Raw genomic sequence first — 21,937 nt, forward strand, 5'->3', positions numbered from 1 at the left:
AAGATTAATTATTATCTAAAACTAACAAAATGAATTATATAATATTTAAAAGTAATTATAATAATATTGCAGTGATATTTTTTACCCAGTTGTTGCGTCGTTAAGATGCAATTCTTTACCTAATTGCAATTTCTTAAAAAGCAGCTATCAATTATCCTCTTTATTCCGTGTCGTAGGACAAATCCGTCCATCTCGATTTATTAGCTTAGCTCGGTGCGCAGATTAAGTCATTACAAGCGAGGATTATATTCAACCTCGGTACGACGATTAGGCCGACCGAGCTATTCCCCGGGGGGATTCTCTTGGGTAGCTACGGATCGCCGTCGAGGTTTCGCTAAGGGGGATCATCGAGTCGAGTCGATGACGGACGGATGCCATCTGTTTCAGGGAAGTGCTCGGTGTCCTGGTCGAGTCACTTGCTGGTCGGCTCGGTGGCGTTGCTGATGCTGTGCTTCGGCCTGAGCTTCTGCGCGGCGCGACACAAGCCCGACGGCGCGAACTCGCACACGGATCCCCTGCGCATTTGACAGTCGAGGTACTCCCAGTCGATACATGCCTATGCCTCGCCGAAGACAACCACGCTCTCCATCGTCACGGTCTGTTGATCACGCGCGCCTGTTGCGTGCACGCGCCGTGCGTACGTGAGTACGCGCGATCCGTCGAAGCCAGACATACGTGTATGTGTCGTCGCGCGGACGAACACGAATTCCGCGCGTTGCGGAATCTCGCGCGCGTTACGGCTTACGGCGCGCATGCATGATTCGCATTCTCATCGCGCGTGCATGTGTATAGGTGTATTTTTCAAGCCGGGCGCGAGCACGAATTTTTTCGCACGTTTCACGACGGTTTAACGCGTGGAACGCACCTTCTGCGTACACGAATAGATCCGTTAATGTTGACGTTAACTCACAATACGGACCGGCGAGACGTATTTTATAAATGAGTACCGCGATCTCATAGTATTCGACAGATGAAACGATTAATGATTGGAGTGAAATTAATGGGATAGGTAGGTACGAGTTGACAGCTCAAAAGGATATTAATCTTTGGTTCATCGAATGATCTGTAGCGGTCTAAACTGAGCAGACACAAACATGTTTCTCCAGAGAATGCTATCTTCGACGAAACAACAAGATTCGTGAAGTTTAAGGCACTCTCCATAATCTCTTGACCAATACAATTGATATTTCCCTAGGAACGATCTGCGAGATTTCGGAATCACAAGAGATCCGCGGATCTCGAGAGATGGATTAAACTTTTGACATGTTAACGCGTACCTACCACCCTTTTTATCCCACGAAGCAAATTCTGCGTCTCTGTATATAGCAACCTGCATATGTACGTATGTATATACACGCTAGAGTGAATCCTATAGTCCTGTCTCGCGGCAGACGCTAGACGGTTCGACAGAGCCGCGCCACGGTATTTCCAATTCCGTGCCGCAGTAAGCCTCTGGCTGGGAGCGACGAAGCAATTGGCAATTCGCCTCGACGGGACTTTCAGCACTTTCAATTCGCACGGGGAGCTCGCTTGCCGGGCGAATACACACGGTGACTGGAAAGGAGCCGGACGGGGAGACGGACACTCCTTTCCTCTCTCCTCCGCTCTCGTATCGAGAGAGTCCGCATTCAGATGCGCCGTAACGATCACGGTATCTGAACGGGCTGCTGCTGCACACTCCTCTCGAGGACTGGGAATCACTGTGTTTCCCACGGTCCGAAAGCCTTTCGGATATATCGATCGCGAAGGCGCGCGGAACGTTTCGGCTCTCCAGAGATTTACACGTTCCTCTTATTTATCCTCGTCTCTCGAATTCTCCGCTCAAGACGCTATTTCCTTCGTGGGAGTAATGCGTTGGCTCAACCGTGAGTGTCGGTTTAGCGTTTCTCTTAAAATTTATTTGGATCTACGATTCCAGATTTTATTGCTGGGGTGTTATTCTTTGTATCTAGTTTTCTCCCTGCTCTTACGAGATATCTTTTCCCTAATAATTTAATACAAGACTGTTATATTACGCAAGAGATTGGCACTACTTTATCAAATGATAAATTGTTGTCCATATTGAATCGCGTTGAGAAAATTGGGTTTAAGTCGGAAAAGCGGGCGGAGAATTTAAGCGAGTGGCGAAATCCGCGTAATTAAAAGATAAAAGGATCAGAGAGAAGAGGTCGGAGTTCTGGGGTAGCTGCGGGTAGTAGTTTATTTGTATCACGGCTTCTCTATCCAAACTGTCCACAGGCTTTTCACTACGTCCTTTTTTTTCAAAGGGAAGAATCAAAAAGTCGGGTTGGCCAGTTGGATAAAGAGAAATATTTTTTCATTTAATATTTTTAATATTCTCGTTTAAACTTTCAATGATTGCAAATCGCGACGTCTACGAAGGTGAGGTGATGCGCGAGAAGTCGTTTTTATTCTTATTCCCCGTCATTCGAAAATTCACGAGCGAATTAATGTATAGTTCTTGTTAGGCAAAAAGGCGTTACAATTTGGCCGCAAAATCTCGCTGTCGCGATACGCGTTCTCGTGAATATCGAGCCACCCTATACAGCTTCCTATACAAATAAAAAAAATAGCCCGCGGTTGGGTACCTGCGCGATATAAAAAACGTAATATTCGGAGCGCGTATGTAAGCAAGGTGTGTATGGGTTAGCCCCGGTGAAATTCGCAATTGCGGGCGCGGTTGAATTTCACGTGCTGACGGAACGGCGCGCACAAACGATGGCCGCGCGTTATTCGGTGAAGGCACCGCTATTGGCCGGATAAAAATCCAAGCTGAACAAACACGCCGGAGCACGCTCCGCTCGCGCGGGTTCTCCACGCACCGCTTACTTCTTGCATCGGATTAATCGGAGCTTTTTTTCGGGCTGCACACGCACACACGCGCGCTCCTATTGTGACGCATGAAATAAACGGACTCGCCGTGGTTCCTCCACTGTCGCGCGTCTGATAAAAATCGTTTCATCGTGAATAAAAGAACCCGCGGTGATATGGTTACCGTTCTCTCTCTCTCTCTCTCTCTCTCTCTCTCTCTCTCTCTCTCTCTCTCTCTCTCTCTCTCTCTCTCTCTCTCTCTCTCTCTCTCTCTCTCTCCCTCCCTCTTTTTCACTCCGTTAGTGCGTTCGAAATATTCTCTGACCATGGAAATCGTCGGGAATCCCGAAAATACCTCGGTTACCCGTTATTGACGCGAAACGAAGTCATGCCGCGCGGATCGACGTAGCTTTCCCGATCGCGAATTGCGTGATACTCCATAGCAAAGGTGTCATGAAACTACTGAAAGCTTTTTACGTTATCTGCTTCGCGTACTTCAATCTGGATTTAGTATTTGTCAATGCGCGCGCTCAGGTAGCGTCACCGAAATCTACGAATTCCGATGAACACGTCCTGTTGATTCGAAGATGCTCTCTCAAAATAGAAACTGCCAGTTTAAATATCGCACACAATGAACGACGCATATCAACGACAACCCTTTTAATTGTATACGTATAATTGAGAACTGATTTAATTAGACTTCCTTAAAACTTTCCTTCTAGCACTCAACAACATGCGTCGTATTCTCATTTTCCAATAAGACTTTCAGCAACTTCCGCATCTCAAACCTCTAACTCGATTCACTCGTTAACTCGTGATTCACTCACAGTACTACTAGAGCCACTACACCATGTTCTTCTTTCGAGCTTGCAACTTTAGGCTTCCACCGAGAAGCACAGTCCCCCGAGCGGGACTTACCAGAAGAGAAAGAGAAAAAAAGGAAGGTGAAGGAAACGAGCCGCCGGTTCCGGATCTATCGATCGATGGGTTGGTTTGCTCGCGCTCGTAGAGCGGACGTTCTGTTCGTTCCCTCGAGAAACTTTCGCGGTAAAACCTCTCTCGTTCGCGTGCGCATTCTCCAACATCCCGTCCCTCATTCGTTCCGTTTCTTTTTCCTCGCTCGTCTCGTCCTGCCTCTCCACGCCCGACGCCGATCCTTCCCTCTTCCATCTTTCGCTTACGCGCTTCCACAACGCCGCTTCCCCGATTCCACTTTGCCTCTTATCGACTTCCGCCCTTCCTTCCTAAACCTAAGGACTCGCCCCGGCCATTTCTCTCGCGACCGGCCGACACCACCAACCGCCGAAGGTGGGGAAAAGAGATAGCCGGAAAAGCGAGTTCGTTCTCGTGACTAATTGAGCTATCGGTTCACCAGCGAGAGAGATACGGCGGGTCGTGGCAAAGAGAACGGTTCAGGAACACGAGGAATGTCTCGGTGAGAGCCAACCGTTGTTATCCTCTCTCTCTTCGTAGTCCTTATGTGTTTTCGCTCGCTCGACTCCACGAGCACTTATCGTGCGGCCGGGCAGAGCCATTTCGCTGTCTCCATAAACGTACCGTTTCTGCAACCAGTTACTTGCTTGACTGTCCTTAGGGAGGCCATAAGGACCGCGAGCAAATTCCTGTGCCAGTTTATTCTCTCTCCGCTCTTCTGCTTAATCTTAATTTCGCCGCGACTATTTCCACCCTCTATAATTCGGTTTCTTGAGCAAGAGGCAAGAAGTAAGAACGATAGTCTACATTTCACTTAAGGTATTAACGAACTTTATACGCTCAATATATATTTGTTCGTTTTTGCGAAAACACGAACGATAACCAGATCTAACGAGGAAATGTATACACGTATATCCAATTCTTTTCTTCCGTCCAATTTTGATGAGCTTTAAGTATCATATATTGATAATGTACATAACAATAAGAGATATTTTTTTTTATAAATGCTCAATCGTACATTAAGGGATTGAAAGACCTCTTTGAAACACAATCGATCATCATTCCAAGTAAATACTGACGCGAAACGATAAGAGATATAAGAATTATTTCAGATAATATTTTAAATATCCTGTTTCTCAATTTTAATATTTAAACAAAAATTAAAAAGACGATAAATTTAAATATATAATTGTATATAACTGTTCTCTGAACATAATTTTTTTACAATATTTTAGAAAAATGAGTTAGAAACATCGCTATTTGCGTCTCATATCTATCTTGTGTCGTTCGCTACATAGCGACAATTTTTCCCTTATAATATATATCTCTCTCTATATATATATATACATATATATGTATATATATATCATAATATAACATTACATTAAAGACAAATATGGTTATAAATAATGTTTATGCTAATAATAATAATAATAATAATCCGTGTTGTTAAAATACTGAAGTAAAAATATTTTTGATGAGATATCAAAAGCTGCAGAATGATGCAGTGAGATAAATAGATACACTGACGCAGCGGCATAATTTTATTTGCAACTGCATGCATCGTACATAGGCATGGTAACGAGACCGTCGTATCAATTTTCCAATAAAGTTTATCTTCAGTAAAATAACACATTATATTTTAATATAAAATATAATCACGTAAAAAGAAGAGAGAAAGCTGGGAAGCTAGGAAGAAATAAAGAGAAAGTTAAGACCTGATGAATGCAATTACACGTAATTCGCACGACAATAAACCGAGAAATGTCAATTTCTACCGTGGAAAAGAAACTTTGCTAACTTGAACGATTTCGATGTCTCCATTGTTCTCAAAGTTTCCGTTATGAGCTTCGTGGTCGCGAAACAACAGTTTAGAACGGTTTGTCGGAACAATCGAGACGTCCTTTATCGTGACGATTACGATTTTCTGCGATTCTTTTCGTGCAATTGTTCGTTAGAAAAAGTCTTCTATCGTTGTAAATCGAATCGAAAGATATTAAAAGACTGTCAAGTTATAGTATCGGTTACTTTTTTTTAAAGAAATCTTATATAAACTGATGCAACATTAGTTTTTTAAAATAAATGCAATGTATTTATATACATTAAAAATGCAGAATTTAAAAATGCTTGAAGCAACATCTGTAAAAGTAGAAGAAACTATTTATATATATATAAATATATATATTAATTTTATTTTGCGTTTCCGTTTCTATTTTAATCGATTCTACACTCGTATCCTATTACTTTTGGCATTCTACCAAGAAAATTCGGTCTATTTTCTCTGCTCACTACATGATAAAAAATACATAAAATCAGTATAATAAAACTGAATATATATATATATATATACTAAATGTATGACAAAAGATTAAATGGAAAGACAAGAATTTCCAGATCTCCAAAATTTATACACTATCAAAAAACGCGAATAGAATTTACCAGGACAAAACTGACATCTCTAAAAGAAAAAAGTGGCAGAGATTGCATATATATTCAATTTTATTTTACTTCAAATTTTTTTCAAAACTTATTAGGCTTTGAGAAAAAGTTAAAGTTGTAAAAATAACGTAGCAACATTATATTGATTAAGTTGTGTTATTCTGAAATGTGGAAGAAGGGTTAGATTCGGAGATTGTTCACATTACCTATAATGTGCGATTGAGTACTTATAAAAATATGTTTTTATTATTGTAAATTATTCTACAATGCCACGCACAGCATTTGCCAATCATACGTTACCATGCTGATTGCTGTTCGATTTCTATTCTTCAATTATACCATCAGTGATCCGTAGAATGGTCACAACTCGAACTGTTTGACTGCAAGACCGAAAGAGACATGCTAATTCATCTTTGTGAAGAGCAACGGGCCCTTTGATTACCTTCTGCCTGTGATCGAACAGCGTAAAGCTTTCCCGTTAATTTGACACTTTCGATGGGCGATCCAATAATGAGGGTTACTGTTTGACGGTATTTCCCGGGCGTTGAGTGATCAGCGCGAGATTGTGATTAATCCTGTCGAATTGCCGGCGGCTCCGTAAAACGATTATCATTGTTGGCAATAAGGCGTCGATTAATCGATTCGTACTTATTCGCACCGTCCTTAATCGTTTATTCATTTTTCTCGTGGCGTCCAGGAAGGCAATTGTCAGTCTCACGGTGTTATATTATAGCCGTAATAATTTCGACAGCTCGAAAGCGCTGAAAAATATGAGATATTGGACGCGTCGGGGAGCTATTGAATAAGAAGAGAATATCCGAGAACGAGGATAAGATTTCTCAAGGGTCATTTTTCTCTGTTTTCCTCTGTCTACTATATCTGCTCAGTAACGATCGATATATCCGGACGACGTGTACATGAAATCGACGGTTATGCAAATTATGACAGCGTAATCTATCGTGCTTCCCAAATGTCGTTGTTTGTACATTTTTCATTCTCGACCATACTCTCTCACTCTCTACAGAATCGGTGTACCGAATACTAATTATATCGACGTATTATCATCTATTGCGACTTCGTATCGGAATTTGAATTAAGGATGAATTAAGGACCACGCTACTGCCAAACGGTACATCATAAAAATGCGGATGTAAATACGAATTCTCGAGGAGACCCATCGCTGTTACCATCTATCATTTTGTACAAAAACGTATGTTAGTAAACAAGCATCGTAGTATCGTTAAAGTGTTTTACGATATTCACGGAGTAGCACGTTACACAAAATAATAACATGTGATATCGATATCATCGTGTACGCCCGATTAGCTGAGAGTTTTGCGAACAAAGAGATTAAATGTGCGTATATGAATGTGATACAAATTTTCCATTTAAAATAATAAACATCATGTTTACTTTAAGTTTAATATAATGCAATAATGAAATACGTAATGTTCGTGTATCAAACGTTTATCTTTGTTCCAATATTCCATGACACATATTAATTCTATACAAGTCCATTGTTATTTTGTGTATAACGTGCTTCACATCGTGGACTCCTGTCGTATCGTCACAATCAATACGTTCCAGCATCATAATGGCTAAGGTATAGTCGTTTCCTTAATGTATATTAAATGCGCGTGTACTAGTTGCTGGAACGTAATAACAATATTTCGCTAATAGCAGTATGTTAAGCGGACATGTCAAAAGAGGATCTTCAGGTTGACGACATTCATTTAAAAAGATGCATTTCATGATACAATTATTAAGTACGCATTAGTATCAAGCCCGTGACGTTTTATTTCCTTCAACTACAGTTTTTCTTCCTTTAGAACGAGGAGAATGGAATCTATTCGTTGGAGCTTTCAGAATGCATAATGCTTTTCCTGGAGAGGAGAGAAGGAGCATGAGAAAACTCTAGGATTTATTGGCTCTCAGTATATCCTTGATGTTAGAAACTTTATAATTTTGATTTTAACAAATAAAGTTTGCGTGTAATTTTTATAATACGTCACAACATCAAACGCACCGAGTTTATTCGTTTAGAAAAAAATACATCAATTGGATCTCATTGATTAAATCGAAGCGAATCGACTATACGTGTATAAAATATTTCAAAGTCTGTGACTTGTGCGTGTGTATGTTTCTGTGTGTTTGTGCGTGTACATATGCGTGAAAAGCAAAGAAGCGTGACGAGCGTATGTTTAGTTAGAGCTCGGTTGAAAAAAGCCTGTACGTACATATGCATTCAACGTAAAAGTAAATAAATGATGTTTGATATGCAATCCGACACACAATTAACGAGGTTATCTGAAAGTTTTCATTTTCGTAACTAACTGCGAAACTTCGTGAGTCTGCAGTATGTAATTTACAATATAAAATATATTATTACAGAACTGGTCCTCTCGTACTTGTCATCCATGACCGTTTCCTTGTGTAAACGATAATTGTGTACATACCATTATATGCATTCATCTGTAAATGTTACGTATATTAATATATTTTATAATAAAAAGAAAGTAAATAAACAAAAACCGATTTATCGTTGATTTTCCTGCCCTCTCTTTCCTGTCAAATTAATTACGTAACCGTATAATTATAATTTTATCATATTTTCAAGAAACTTTAAGTTCACTTTTTCGCTTTTATTTTGTTTAGAATTAAATGTTTATTCTATTGTTTCAACTATTTTAGTAGACCAATCGTCCAATTATTGCATGCATAGGGACCTAATTGCGGACTTACATAGTCTTCACCGCTTGCATCATCTTCCCTCGAACAGGATGGATAAGATGAGAGAGGATTTATGAGAAAGATCGCTTTCGAGGGCAAATGCTCTTACGTGGCACGAAGTAGTTTCCTATAAGCGGACTAGTGTAACAGAGAAGAGAGGAGGTGGAGGAGGATAATGACATTGGGGCAAAGAGGTTGAGAGGAGAGAGGAATGCGGTAACGCGGCGAATCAGCGACACGATAAAAACAGATGACGAGATAAGCGAGGACGGAGGAGGCTGCGTTACACGCCGATGAATGAATTGGATCAATACCGATCGTGGGGAGAGAAAAGCGCACTTCTACCTCATTAGCTCGATAATATTTGATACAAAGGGACTCACAAATCGGGTAAGAATAAACGTTTACGGCGGCGAGAGTGACATTGCGATGTTAAAGTAAAGGAACGTGGATAAAACGCGCGAGAAAAAAATCGCGTTGTCTCTCATGCACTTTCTAAATGCACCCCGCTCGACTGGGACGAAGTAATCGTTTAACGAGACGTTTTACGAGGACGTAGAACGACGATAATAAAAGTGCGGATAATGAGGAGTAATTTCCACGTCGAATGCGCTTATAGCGAGAAGAGATGTAATAAAACCCCTTGGAAGCTCTCGATAGTAGGATCAAATTTAGCTCAAAACTCTCAACTTACATGAAACTAATCCACGAGAAAATAGAGAGCCCAAAAGGTGATTAAGGTGACTAATTGTAAGATAGTTAAAACTGTTCTTTCACACGCGCTATGTATCTTCATAAACGCCTTAATACTTATATGATATTGCATTAATTCTGGACATATTCAAAATTGATGCATCATAATTGATTTATTTAAAGAAACCAGCAATATCGAAGTGATGTCTAACACAGTTTGACAACTTTATATTCAACTATCGATAAAATTGAACAATAAGCAATAAGTATTAATTGTGTAATTAATAAAAAAGTAATTTGTTATTTAAATTAAATTTAATTTAATATTTACTATGCTAATTATGAATTTCAATTAAATATAATGGCTTTATGCATTGTGCAAATTGCATCAATTACAAAGCCATATTAAGATTAGTAATTATCTTTATTTTTCAGGCTGTGAAAGAACGAGGTAAAACGGTAAATGCAACTCGCTTGATCAACGGATCCCCGAAGCTATGTGGTGAAACTTGATACGCGCGCATCAGGTTATCGATGGGTAAAATACGAGTATCCCACTTGGTGCAAAGTATCGGTGGCTTCTGACAATGAGTGCCAAAGGTTGCACCCCTAATTCGAAGCCTCATCGTGGTCTCCACTTTCGGTGAGATCATGGACGTACAAAATAATTGGACTGGACTTGTCCCATATGTGTGGAGAAAACAGCGCGAAAAATTGTGTAATTAAACTGTGATAATATGTAATAAAAATTCAACGTGCGTATAAGTGAATGAAGAAAACAGGACAGGAATATGAATGTGCGATGGTAGGCAAATGTGCATTTTGTAAAAATGAAAATGTTAAGGATAAGATACCGTTTAAGTTGGTAAATTAGTGTAAACGTACAGCGAAAGTCGATATAATCTCACGAGAACAATAATGTCAATAATTTATGATATCTTGTAATTTTGAAGAATCCAATAAAATATGTTAATGATACGGAGCACATACTTGTTTCCACGAACAATAGTCACAATGTATCATCTAAATACGATATCTAGATAAGGCCCTTCAAGTACGTTCAAAATTGATGCAAATTCGAGCGCTAAGACGTTCATGATGCCAAGTATAAGTACGATCTGATTTCTAATTTGGAAGAAAGCCGAGCCACACTCACGAAAGTTGGTGCGCGGTAATAAGAAGACTTCTCGCGGTTGTAAACCGGCGTTAGGAGTCGGAGGTAAGGTATAATCCGTGACTATGGCAAGATCTCCTGACGGTTCTCGTGTTGAGAACTCCTCGGCAAGAACGCTAACGCTTATTAGAGTTTGCTCGTTAGAACAATCGCGGAGAACATACGGCAGAATTAGCCGGTGTGCCATTTAGTGATAGCTGCGCGCTTCTTGAGCAAATTGTAATTAACAACGGAAAACTGTCATTCGTGAATAGTGCGTTATTAGATCGTCGTAATGTTCCGTGTCAAATTGATTTATGGCTTGATGAATGGCGTTTCGATGAATACTTTTCTCAATCTCCAATCTCCTGTTTCTTTCCTCAAATTTCTTTTGCTCGGAAAAAGATAACGATTTTCGTATCGATGGATTACGCTTGTGCGTGAGAAAAGAAACCGACGTTTGCAGCTGGAGATAAAATCAAGAAGACAAATTTGAAGAAGATACGATTCACGTTTTAATAAATCAGATTCGTTACGGACATGATTGCATTCTAAACGTCTCAGCACGCGGGTCAACCTTTTCAGCGTTTCCTATTCGGCTCGAGCGCTCGATAAACTCCATTTAGAAGGCAAGCGCAAAAGCGTGCCTTCGTGAAGTAATGCAAAGCATCAGAGTCGCCGCGTCGGAGCGCAAAGTCCTGATAATGCAAAGCGGAATAAGGCAGTCCGACGAGCTCGCGAGCCGAGATACCGCATTGCTAAAAGGGGATTGGAAACTGGAATCTACGTGCGAAGTAGCACTTGTCGCTGCACTCCCTCGCCCTACGATGTCGAAGATTCCTTCTCTTCAGACTTTTCTCGCTCGCACCTATGCGGCACGAAATCCTCGTAGTCTGCAACGGAAAACCGCGAGAAATCGCGGTGCGCGTATCGAATTACTTTAAAGGAAGGTAAGACCTGAGAAACTAGATCGCTTTCAAATTTTATGGCCTCGGCTTTCGCCACGCTTTTCTTTCTTACTTGCATGTAGGTACTCTCCCAGCCGTGGGAAATATTGTAATCATTTAAAGCTCTCGTTTCTCCTCGCTGCAGCCATATTGAATTATAATGTCAGAAGAATTATTATGTGAACCCTTTTCTTACACTATATGTCGGAATTAAATTTTTTGTACGTCACCACTCACATTTTATAATATAGATACTCTGAAAATTCCCACTTTTATTGCTCTGTATTAATACGCGTAATAATTTAGTCTACATGCTTTACAGTTATTAATCCTTGAACTAAAAAGAAGGATTTGTATATATTTTAATAATTGACATTATACATTTAAATCGGGTATTGCGATATGCAAAAAAAAAGTTAATTTATTTCGATGTATATTCACGAGGAAAGGTTTCACATATTTCGTCTCTCGTATCATAATGAAATATTATACAATGTATAATATATATAGAGAGAAATATTATCTACATATATTATATATATATATATATATATATATATATATATAATGTTAAAGATATTATAAGTAATATTGTATTACAAATAAAATTGCTAATTTTCGTATGAAGGAAAAATAAAGCTACGATTTAAAAATTCGCTGTTATTCATTGTCATTTGACCGAAATAAGTCGTTACATATTCTTTGTTCTTTGCGCGATCTTCATAATAAAGCGTATCCTATACGTAAAGGACTATACACGTTGCAGTTATGAAGCTACCATGGTTATCTTGCCCCTGTCAACTTGCCCGAAACGGCTTAATGTAATGGCGTGGCTTCTAGTTTGTAAGTTATGAATTCCTTCAGTAATCCGATATGCAAAATACGTATGCCATAGCTGAGTCTTCTCAAGCCTGTAAATATCGCTTATTTTCTAGAGTACATCTGAACCTGCAAGTCTTCGTTTCTCAAAAATGAAAAGTCTTGGCAATCTTGGCAATCAGAGTAAGACGCTTAAAATTAGATTCCATTTCATTTAAACGATTTAATACGCGATTCTCTCATGTGGCAGGTAAAAGCATGATTTTTATCTAATATGATTTTTATCCATCATGTGGTAATCGGTAGATGTTCGTAAAAAATTTCAAGATATTTGACCGTATTCATCGTGTTTCAGTATCTACTGAATTATGCACACGTCTCCTTAAATTTTCACATGCCGAATCCCACGTAAAGTGTTACATTCGTTTATTCGAAGATTTATTCCCAGTTCGCGAGAAAATGGAAGAGCACTGCTAGTGCTCCGAACTATACTGACGTGTGTATACAATACGTACATTCGCACGGCGCGTCACGTACAACGTGAAAAGTGCCGCTTAACTCGCAAAGTGATTCGAGTGGATGGAGAGGCTAGCTAGCTGGTCTGCAGCGTCTCTCAAAAAACGAAAGTCCCTACCAATTCCTATCCTTTCCTTTCGTGTCGAGTGCCTCGTGCGACCCTTGAAATCAAAGAACGGACGGACAGCTTTAACCAATACTGCAAGCTCCAGACTTAAATCCGTACTGCCAAATAAGAAAACGGCTTGATTCTAATATGTCAACAACGTCAAATGTGTGTGTGCAAGAAGATTCAGAATCGCTGAAACCGATTTTAGATGAAAATTTGATCGTACAATCTTTAAACTTATGCTGAGTAACTGAAATCGATTTTCTTTCGGCAAATAAGGATTATTTACAAAAAAGAGATTAAACATACACGAGAGATTAAAATTTACGTGAGTCAATCGACTGCGAGACCATTTTTATTCAGCGGCCTAATATTTACTCGCGTTCATTAAAGCAGCCGGTTTTCAGGCGGTGCAATTTGCGTTGGCATTCTTGCTCACTGACGGCGCTGTGTATTTTTCGCAGTCCTCGGCTATCTCCCATTTACCCACGCCCACGTCTCTCGCAGTCGTCCATACACGAGCCACGGATTCTATGTGAACTTTTTAAGCTGTTTACAGAGTATCGTGTCTACTGCGAGCGGCATTATCGTGGCTTATGAACTTGGTTCGAGTTCGATGATTGAGCGAGCGTTGGCGGGAGGAAGTAGAGGTAAGTTATAAATTCGTTATAACTCGTATACGAAATATTGACGAGGTACGAGGACGATGGCATCTCTAAAATAAACAGACGGAGGATCCATGCGCGTGTTTCCACGACGCCTGCATCCATTACAACGGCGGATGCTCTTAAAGGTAACTGTTTTCGATGGTAACCGCAGGGACAGTTCTGCAGCGATCCTTAAACGCTCCCCCGACATTTGTTCACGAATTGTCATTTTCGTCACGGCAATGGGGGGGTTCTCTCGGGAGAAGCTTTTATTATACTCGGGAGGTATCGCTTTTGCCTGCCTTTCTCGCGGGCGACTGCGAGAAACAAAACACTTGGTCCCGACGATTTAAATTCACCGCGCTCGCCGTCCGCGACGTTTCCCTCTACTTCATTTGGCACGGAACTTTTGCCCAGCAAGTAAAACTTTCTCGTGCATCCAGCACGGAGCTAAATGAATTAAACGTTTTGAGGACGGGCGATACCAGGCGGTGTTCCAGCGCGCAAGACGACGTTCGCCCGCTCCTGGCTCTTCTTTCCTCGCTTCGGCTTTAAATCCGCCTTACCTGTCCGCCGATATTGTTTCGCCTACGCCCGAGGAAAGTTTGTTTTTAATTACTTTACTTTCGGCATAAATTGTTCGCAACGTTTACTGCCGGTCGCCGTGTGCAATAACCTCGCTTGTACGCGCAAACGCAAATCTTCGAAAGTGCGCTCCCGCCGCGTACGACCACATCCGTGGCTTTACTACTTGCCCGCGTATAATGGCATTAACGCGGGAGTATATCGACGTACCACGGCATTATAAGCATCTCCTCGTTCTCACAAAGTAAATATATTTTTTTTCAGACGATGCATAGCGGTTCTCAATTGTTCTACAGTTATAAATTAGAAAAAAAAATAATTGCATTGATAGTAATAAGCGCTCGTGGATAATTTTACTCTTTCGCTTCTAATTTTCTTTTCCTCAATAACGCGCTTCTGAGCGCAATCAACGTCTTAATTAAAAATTAAGATTCTGATTGACAGCTAGGAGATAGGGACGTGACGGAAGTAAAGTGACGTCGCAAGAGCTTCCATCGGATAATCCTCTTTCGCTCTGCCGCAAAATCCTCCACCGATGATCCCATACGGCGCGGCGCGGGCGTGCCGAAGATGCAGTCGCGATGTCTCCTGCTTGCATCACTTCCGACACTTTGTTAGCAAGTGGAACGATTAATGTTTCGAGACCTGGATGAATATTCTCGCTCGACTTCTCCCCTTCGGGATAGGTCGCGCACGGGCGCTACCCGTTGTCCCGTTACGGCAGTTATAAATACTGCTTTGTATGCATGCCGAGTGAGGCGGGCCGCCAAGCACGGATAATAGGGAAGGAAGGACCCGGAGAAGCTACTTTGTCCCTTCGTCCTAGCTCCAGCGACTTCCCGTCTTCCCATCGCATCGCGCGCGCATGCATCGATAACGTCGTAACATAATAACGCAAAGCTGCTGTCGCGACTACGAGGATGACGAGGACGATGGCGTCAGCTCGTGTCCGTCCACCACACCTCTAATTATAATTATCAAAGGATTCACGGTGGCGGCGTCTCTACCGGTCTCATACCTTGCGGACATTATTTTGATCCTTGCGTTACGGAGTTTGTTAATGGAGCGATTACCCGTACGTGAGCTCGTTATCCGTTACTCACAGCTATTTTCAGGAAGTATCTCCATACTGTGGTGAGCAAACTACTTTCATCTAACGTCTACCTCTATCACATAAAAAAAATATTGTAGTAAAAATTACAATAGTTTCTATTATCCTGGGATACATCATAATAAATATTAATATCGCTAATATCCCAGCTCTATAACAAAACATTAAAAAGGAATTTGTCATTTATACTACAATACTTCTGTGCATTCTTGAAGCGTTTCCAATCATAATAGATCATAAATAAGCTTACTAATTAATAGTTAATATTTTTTCATTATAATTCATAAAATTTTTCTCTACTTTTCGACATCACATTAATGTATATAATAAAGTAGTAAAGATTTTGTCCTATTTTCATATAATTCAAAAATTTCTCGAAGTTCATTTTTTCAGTTAATTCCTTGCAAATGTGTCACGATATATAATCACTATAAGAAAAATAGAAATATGAAATAAAGTTCTGTGCGCGTAAAAGCAATATTTTAACGCCGGTGGCGATGCATTAACTTATCCAAGTAACGTCAATCACGGGACTTCCGAGTCCTCCCGATATCGTCCACGTTAATTTCATTTTAACACCGTTCGCATTAGGCGGAACGTATCATGAATCGCGCGTACGTGACCGCGTGTGTGAAACATATATCACGAACTGCCTACGTGACTAACAAATCCGCGAGCGAGGCATACATGGGCGTTGCGCAATTTGCACGGATAGATTTTGCCAAACTACGCGACTCTATTCCGAAATTGGACATTTCGCGCAAGATAATAACCGTTGCTTGCCCGTTGGGGCGGAAGCGGGTCCGTTTCGAGAAGGTCCATTTCGAATCCGCTTCCTTTCGCCACATCGTCGTTACCGAACTGAAAGTTTTATCATATTGTACAACCAAGGTCTGTCGCTAATTATCGCTTTTGTGCACTACCTAGATAGATCCACTAAGCCGCGTATGAAGTTAACATTCCCTTTTAATCGGACCAAGTCTCTCTTTCGCGGTAAGAGCTCGATTTTTACTATTTAATTCTCTTTTTAAGCGACATATCTGCTTTTTCTCCAATAATATTGACATAAAGAATTAGCGAATATAACGTCCTTTAAATATATATAAAATTTAAGATTTTAATATTACGTCAAACCTGACTATGCATGCATAAAATTCGTTCTATATGGGTCGATTTTATTGAGAAAAACGCATAAGGCTGCTAAATATCGTGATGTGAATATTGATAAAAATCTCTTATAGCGCACCTAAAAATTTGAACAGCTTATCAAGAAATATAAGTAGAAAAATTGATGTGGTAAGGTGCGGAAACAGCGAAAATTCTTTGCAGTTTCCGCAAAAGGGATAACGAAGAAAAACTAGAACAAAGAGAACACGTAAAATTCTCATAAAGCGCATCGAAAATATCGAGACAAATAAAACGGCTATCGATCAATACCATAATTAATAATAACAAACATCTCAAAGGTGAGATCTCTTTCCACCGAAACTATTACGTCGATTATCGAAATTACTTGCCATATTTTGCGACTATCTGCAGGTAGTCGATACATGAGATGGAACAATGTGAAACATAATATTTCCTATCGTACCGGTTGCGGTACCGGAGAAGCGTAATGAATATCAGCCATCGGAGTGCGGATGTTAAAAAAAAAAGAATAAATAAAACACTACGCGAAAACTTCGTATTTCATTCTGTGTCACGTCGCGCGTCGCGTCCACACCGGGCGCGGCGTTTTAGTATAATAGAAACGTCGGCACAATGCCCGTTACTCGGCATGACATTTTTTTCTGTTTTTTTTTTAATTCTTTCTTTTTTTTATTCCCTCGCCGACCTTTTCCGACAACCCGTCAAAGCAATCACCCATCGGTTGCGCGCACGTGTCCGGCGCGAGCAGCACGTAAATTCACCGAAAAATCCAATTAATCTTAATCAAGAACCGATTGCACAAAAGTCGCGTACGAATTCCGCGCGGCGCGGCGCGGCGCGGCGCGGAGAGGAGGCGTCGATCCTCGGATCACCGGTGCTCCCGATCGCACGAAAATATTACGCGCGATAGAAACGCTCGTTCCCGCGGTGAAGATCGACAGCTAAATGCCGTTATCCGAGGGAACGTTATATCTCACGAGCCGCATACATCTCACCCCTGCGGGCGCCGCTAAATACGCGGGGCGTAATGTCACGTAATAATAACGTTATCGTTTGAAACGAACGATGGTTCGGTGTATTATTGGAAAACGGCTGCACTCTCGCGGAAATGGATCCAGCTGTTAAATAAACGCACGGATTGGATTTTTAATGAAAGCTCCGCATGTTACGGAGGTCTCGATATTTCGCGGGGATTGCATGGAATTCGGCGGCTTTGTACAGGTGTAACGCTGCCGGCCGAAATATCGATAGAGTGACGGTCACAAATATCTATTTCCGACGCGACCATACCTATAACGAAACGATAAGAAAGAGAATGAAGAGGGAACGCGAGGAGTACGAAATGGAAAAGTGTAAGTGAAATACGATGTAAAGGAATCAGCGAAGACAGCGGAGATATAACGCGCGGGCGGTGCCCGGGTCTCAGGTTGCCAGCACAGATGGAGTGGAAAGAAACGTAATTACAAATAGTTCTACCTTTCGTCCGCAGTCCACACCGCTTCCTGCCCACTAACTTTCGCCGGCCATTCGTTCTTTCCGGACTTTTCGCTCGAGACCGGACCGAGAGGTACCGGCTGAATTTGATAAATGGCGGTGCCGATCGACGGAATTTCCGGTACAACAGGTAATTTCTGGAAACGTTCGGTTCGCTATCCCACATTTATTAGATCGAATCGTGTTCTTGACAATGAAGACTGATTTGCGTTACCATTAGAAACATACCGTTGTCCCTAATGTATCTAAAGAGTTAAAGAGTACTCGATTTTACATTATGACTTAATTATTTTTACGAAATGTTTCGCGTCTCGTATATCCGTTTCCGTTCATATTAAACTCATGTTAGACTTGCGAGAAAAATCGTAGAAATATATAAAATAACATATGTATATGTCTCATTTCAAGAGAAACCTGATTTGTTCGCAATTCAACGTTAAACTATATCGAGTTTATGTGTTTACATGTGTATGAGTTGAGTAAGCGCGTTTTAATATAATAATGGCCCTCTATTTAATTAGTAAATAACGACTGATACAGCTATCATAAATTAACATTACCCATTCTAGCTATTGCGTTAATTTAATGAGGGACGAGTTTGATTAGTCGAGCGGCAACGGTTTCGTTTTCAGCGCGATGCGTTTTAAGCAAATTATATTTTACGGGAATTCGATATGTTCCAAAAGGCAGCGAATTAACGTATCCGTGTTTACGAACCGTTATTTTAAATACAGAATCGTAATATAAAGGTAATAATAAACAGACATATCTGACGCAGAACCGATGACGAGACACGATCACGGCAGATATTACTTTTCCGTAAACTGATTTATCGACTATGATCATTCGTTGCATGTTTATTAAAACAACTCTCAATTAGCAGATACACGATTATCTCTCTACGTTATGTGACGAAATTGCAAACAATTGGATATCCCCAGATATCTCGTCCAGAAAATTTGATTAACCTTAATATTTAATTAAGGAATTAATATACTACGCATAAAATATTCAATACGTCTGCGAGTGAGCGTTCTATCTAGTTACATTGCAAATTTTTTTTCCGGTAGAAATTATGCTGACTAATTAAACAACTTCGTTCATTTAACAAAGCCAAATATATTCTATGCGTAGTGGAGAAAAGAGAGGAAGAGCTGTGTTTTCAATTTTTACCGGTATTTGTTTTAATTCATACTAAATGCGCGGTCGGCAGCGAAAAATAAAGTATTTATACATAATTATTCCCCGACTGTAACATTTGTGTTTGCGTCCGCCCGTTTCAACGTTACTGTCCATTCTAATTCAATTGTATTTTTTAAATTAGCTCGTCGCTATCGTTCGTGACATATTCAGGCAATCAGCGAGAGATCAACAGAACGGGAAGTGTTTCATTCAGTTACGGTCGTTAAATCTTCAACTAGCACGAAATCGCGTAATCGTGATTTATGCGTGTTTCCGCGTTCGCTTACTCCCGCGATTAAAGTCAACGTCAAATCATCATCTTCGAAAATGCGATATTTTGACAAGCGCATCGGTGATATTTTTGGCGAAAATGTCGCAGTAATGGAAAAGCGGAAATGGTGTAATAATTCAGTATTGCTGCTCGGCTGTCGAGCAATAATCATAGTTACCGTATTCATCGTTTTGGATTTAAATCATCATCAAATAGAGCTCCATGGCATACGGCTGACGTCGCGTTTCACGTCTGGACAACTGTGATTAAGCTTTAGATATATCTCAATGTTATTTACCGAATGGACATTTTATATAAACAAGTGCCATACTTTCCTAGATATTCATAAACTTATAGTTTTCAGTGGCTCGTCTCAACATTATACACGCAAGCTGTCCGTGCATCTCGCAAACGTCGCAATTAATAACACGACATTGATGTATTAATTATTTACAGACAATAGAAAATATCAGTCTCATAATATCTCAATCTTTACAACAAGATATATGTAAAGTTAACCGTTAAAATATTCATTGAATACTAGAAAGTCAATTTTCGCTACATTCTGTGTTCTATTTTTCTATTACATCGATATCGAGGAAGCCAATCACGTTTCATCGATTCCTCCCGCGAAGATATCTTATCGTCTCCGCGGCGTTCGCGTCACGTAAAATTACGTAAACGACGGCGAGAGTGCACTGACGCGCAAAGAGCTCTCGATCCACTCTCATGCCGACGCAAATGAAATCTCATTAAAGAGCGCGCCACTCTCCTAAACAGCCGGTCCAAGCACGACGAGGTCGATGTCCTGCGGGATTCCGGTCGCATAAGACCAACCTGGAAAGCTGGACATCCAGAGGAATTCGTAGCGCGAAACTCACATCGTTGACGACGGTGCAAGTATTTGCTGATTGCGCCGAGGGCGACTTATCGAGTTAGATGCAAACCGACCTTGCAAAATCGAGGGACTATCCACACAAGATCTCACATTCCGCAACCACCGCGTAGTTTCGACACACAGCCAAGCAAACCGGTAGAAGGCAGGCAGAACGATTCGCTCAATCTCCTCGCCTACTCTGTATATGCAGAATTAACGGTAGCGGCAGTCCTCTCCCTAGTCGGTCGACAGAGCGCCGAGTGCTTCGTTAACTCGTGGAGATCCGCTGAAAGACGTGCCGAGGGTGCGAACAGAGAGGCGGGGTTCCGATCCGGAGCAGCTGCTCCACAAGACGGGGTACCTCACTACACGAAGCCATGATTCCTTAACCACGAGTGTTCTTTGTCGAGACGTAGCGCCGTGCGCCGGCATGAAAAAAAGCGCGCGAGCAGCATCCGCGAATAATTAAAAAAATCTTACATCGAAGCGTATTTCTCATTAAAAATTAAGTTGCGATAAAAAGCGATAGAAGCTAATAAATTGAGAAAATCTGTAATTACGAAAAAGTACTCTCGACTTTTGATACATTCACGGTCAAATCATAATTTTCTGCTGATATAATCATACTAGATACACTGTTATTCATTATATTTCAAATAAAAGGATATACTTTATGAAAAGTATATTTATGGTTTCAAATTTTTCTTAAGTTGACTAACAATACGTTTTTGTTACTCCATTGTTATTCAGTAATATTATAAAGCGTGAAGCAACTTAAAATAAATTGACATTATTAGCGGTATCCGAAACTTCTTCCTGACTAGTTAACTCCTCGATTGGGATTATCTTATAGTATTTATAGAAAGAAATCAGATAACTCGTAAGGAATAAAACTTTCAAGGCGAAGAACAACGAAGCGAAACACACAAACGAAAGAAGGTAAGAGAATCGGTCGAGTCTCAAGGGGATGAGTAACGATTACTGAGTTTGAGTATCCACTCTGCCAAGTTGAGGAGAGAACAAGAAAGAAGGATGAAGGCTAAACGAAGACGCTCGTAGATTCCGTTAATTGCACTCGACCCTCGATCGAATCAAGTTTCTTCGTTGCTTGATTCTTGGGCATCCGTGAAAATAAGTATAACGGGCGACTAAATGACAACCGTCCTTTGTTCTTGTCCGCTGATTAATCACACGAAACCTTAATGCCAACTTACTGTTCAATAATTTGAGCATTTTGTCAAGCTAGAGACGCAATTTAAGAATACACGTCAAAGAAAGGTATTCGAATACAAACAAGTTCAAAGGTCCGTACATGAATGAATATGCAAGGAACTGGAAATGTTCTGTCTCTAAAGGAAATATTCTAAAATGTGCTCTTAAAAATTTGCATTTTTCGCTAACGGGCAACGCGTTACCGCGTTTATTATTTCTCGCGTGATAACGTTCCTCGTTGAGGATTACCACGTTCGTG

General features: G+C 40.6%; 2 protein-coding genes across 7 annotated transcripts in view; one reads left to right on the top strand and one right to left on the bottom strand.

The window, feature by feature from the left end:
• LOC139772732 (uncharacterized) overlaps window positions 1-21,937 on the bottom strand; it is a 178,345-nt gene that overhangs the window by 43,177 nt on the left and 113,231 nt on the right. The window lies entirely within an intron of this gene.
• The window catches only part of LOC139772728 (LHFPL tetraspan subfamily member 6 protein), a 94,812-nt gene that overhangs the window by 12,574 nt on the left and 60,301 nt on the right, over window positions 1-21,937 (top strand). The window contains exon 5 of one of the 4 annotated variants that reach the window (XM_071706619.1): window positions 10,042-10,584. The exons of 2 other annotated variants lie outside the window; for them this stretch is intronic. In XM_071706619.1, the coding sequence (XP_071562720.1) occupies window positions 10,042-10,061 (20 nt within the window). In that variant the 3' untranslated portion in view covers window positions 10,062-10,584. Of the gene's footprint in view, window positions 1-387; window positions 8,715-10,041; window positions 10,585-21,937 lie in introns of those variants that run through there. One more of the 4 variants, XM_071706618.1, reaches the window with a different exon arrangement.

Source organism: Temnothorax nylanderi, unplaced genomic scaffold, assembly GCF_030848795.1.
Source record: "Temnothorax nylanderi isolate EJ_2023f unplaced genomic scaffold, tnyl_v1.0 TNYL_tig0053_pilon, whole genome shotgun sequence".
Classification (NCBI taxonomy): Eukaryota; Metazoa; Arthropoda; class Insecta; order Hymenoptera; family Formicidae; genus Temnothorax; species Temnothorax nylanderi.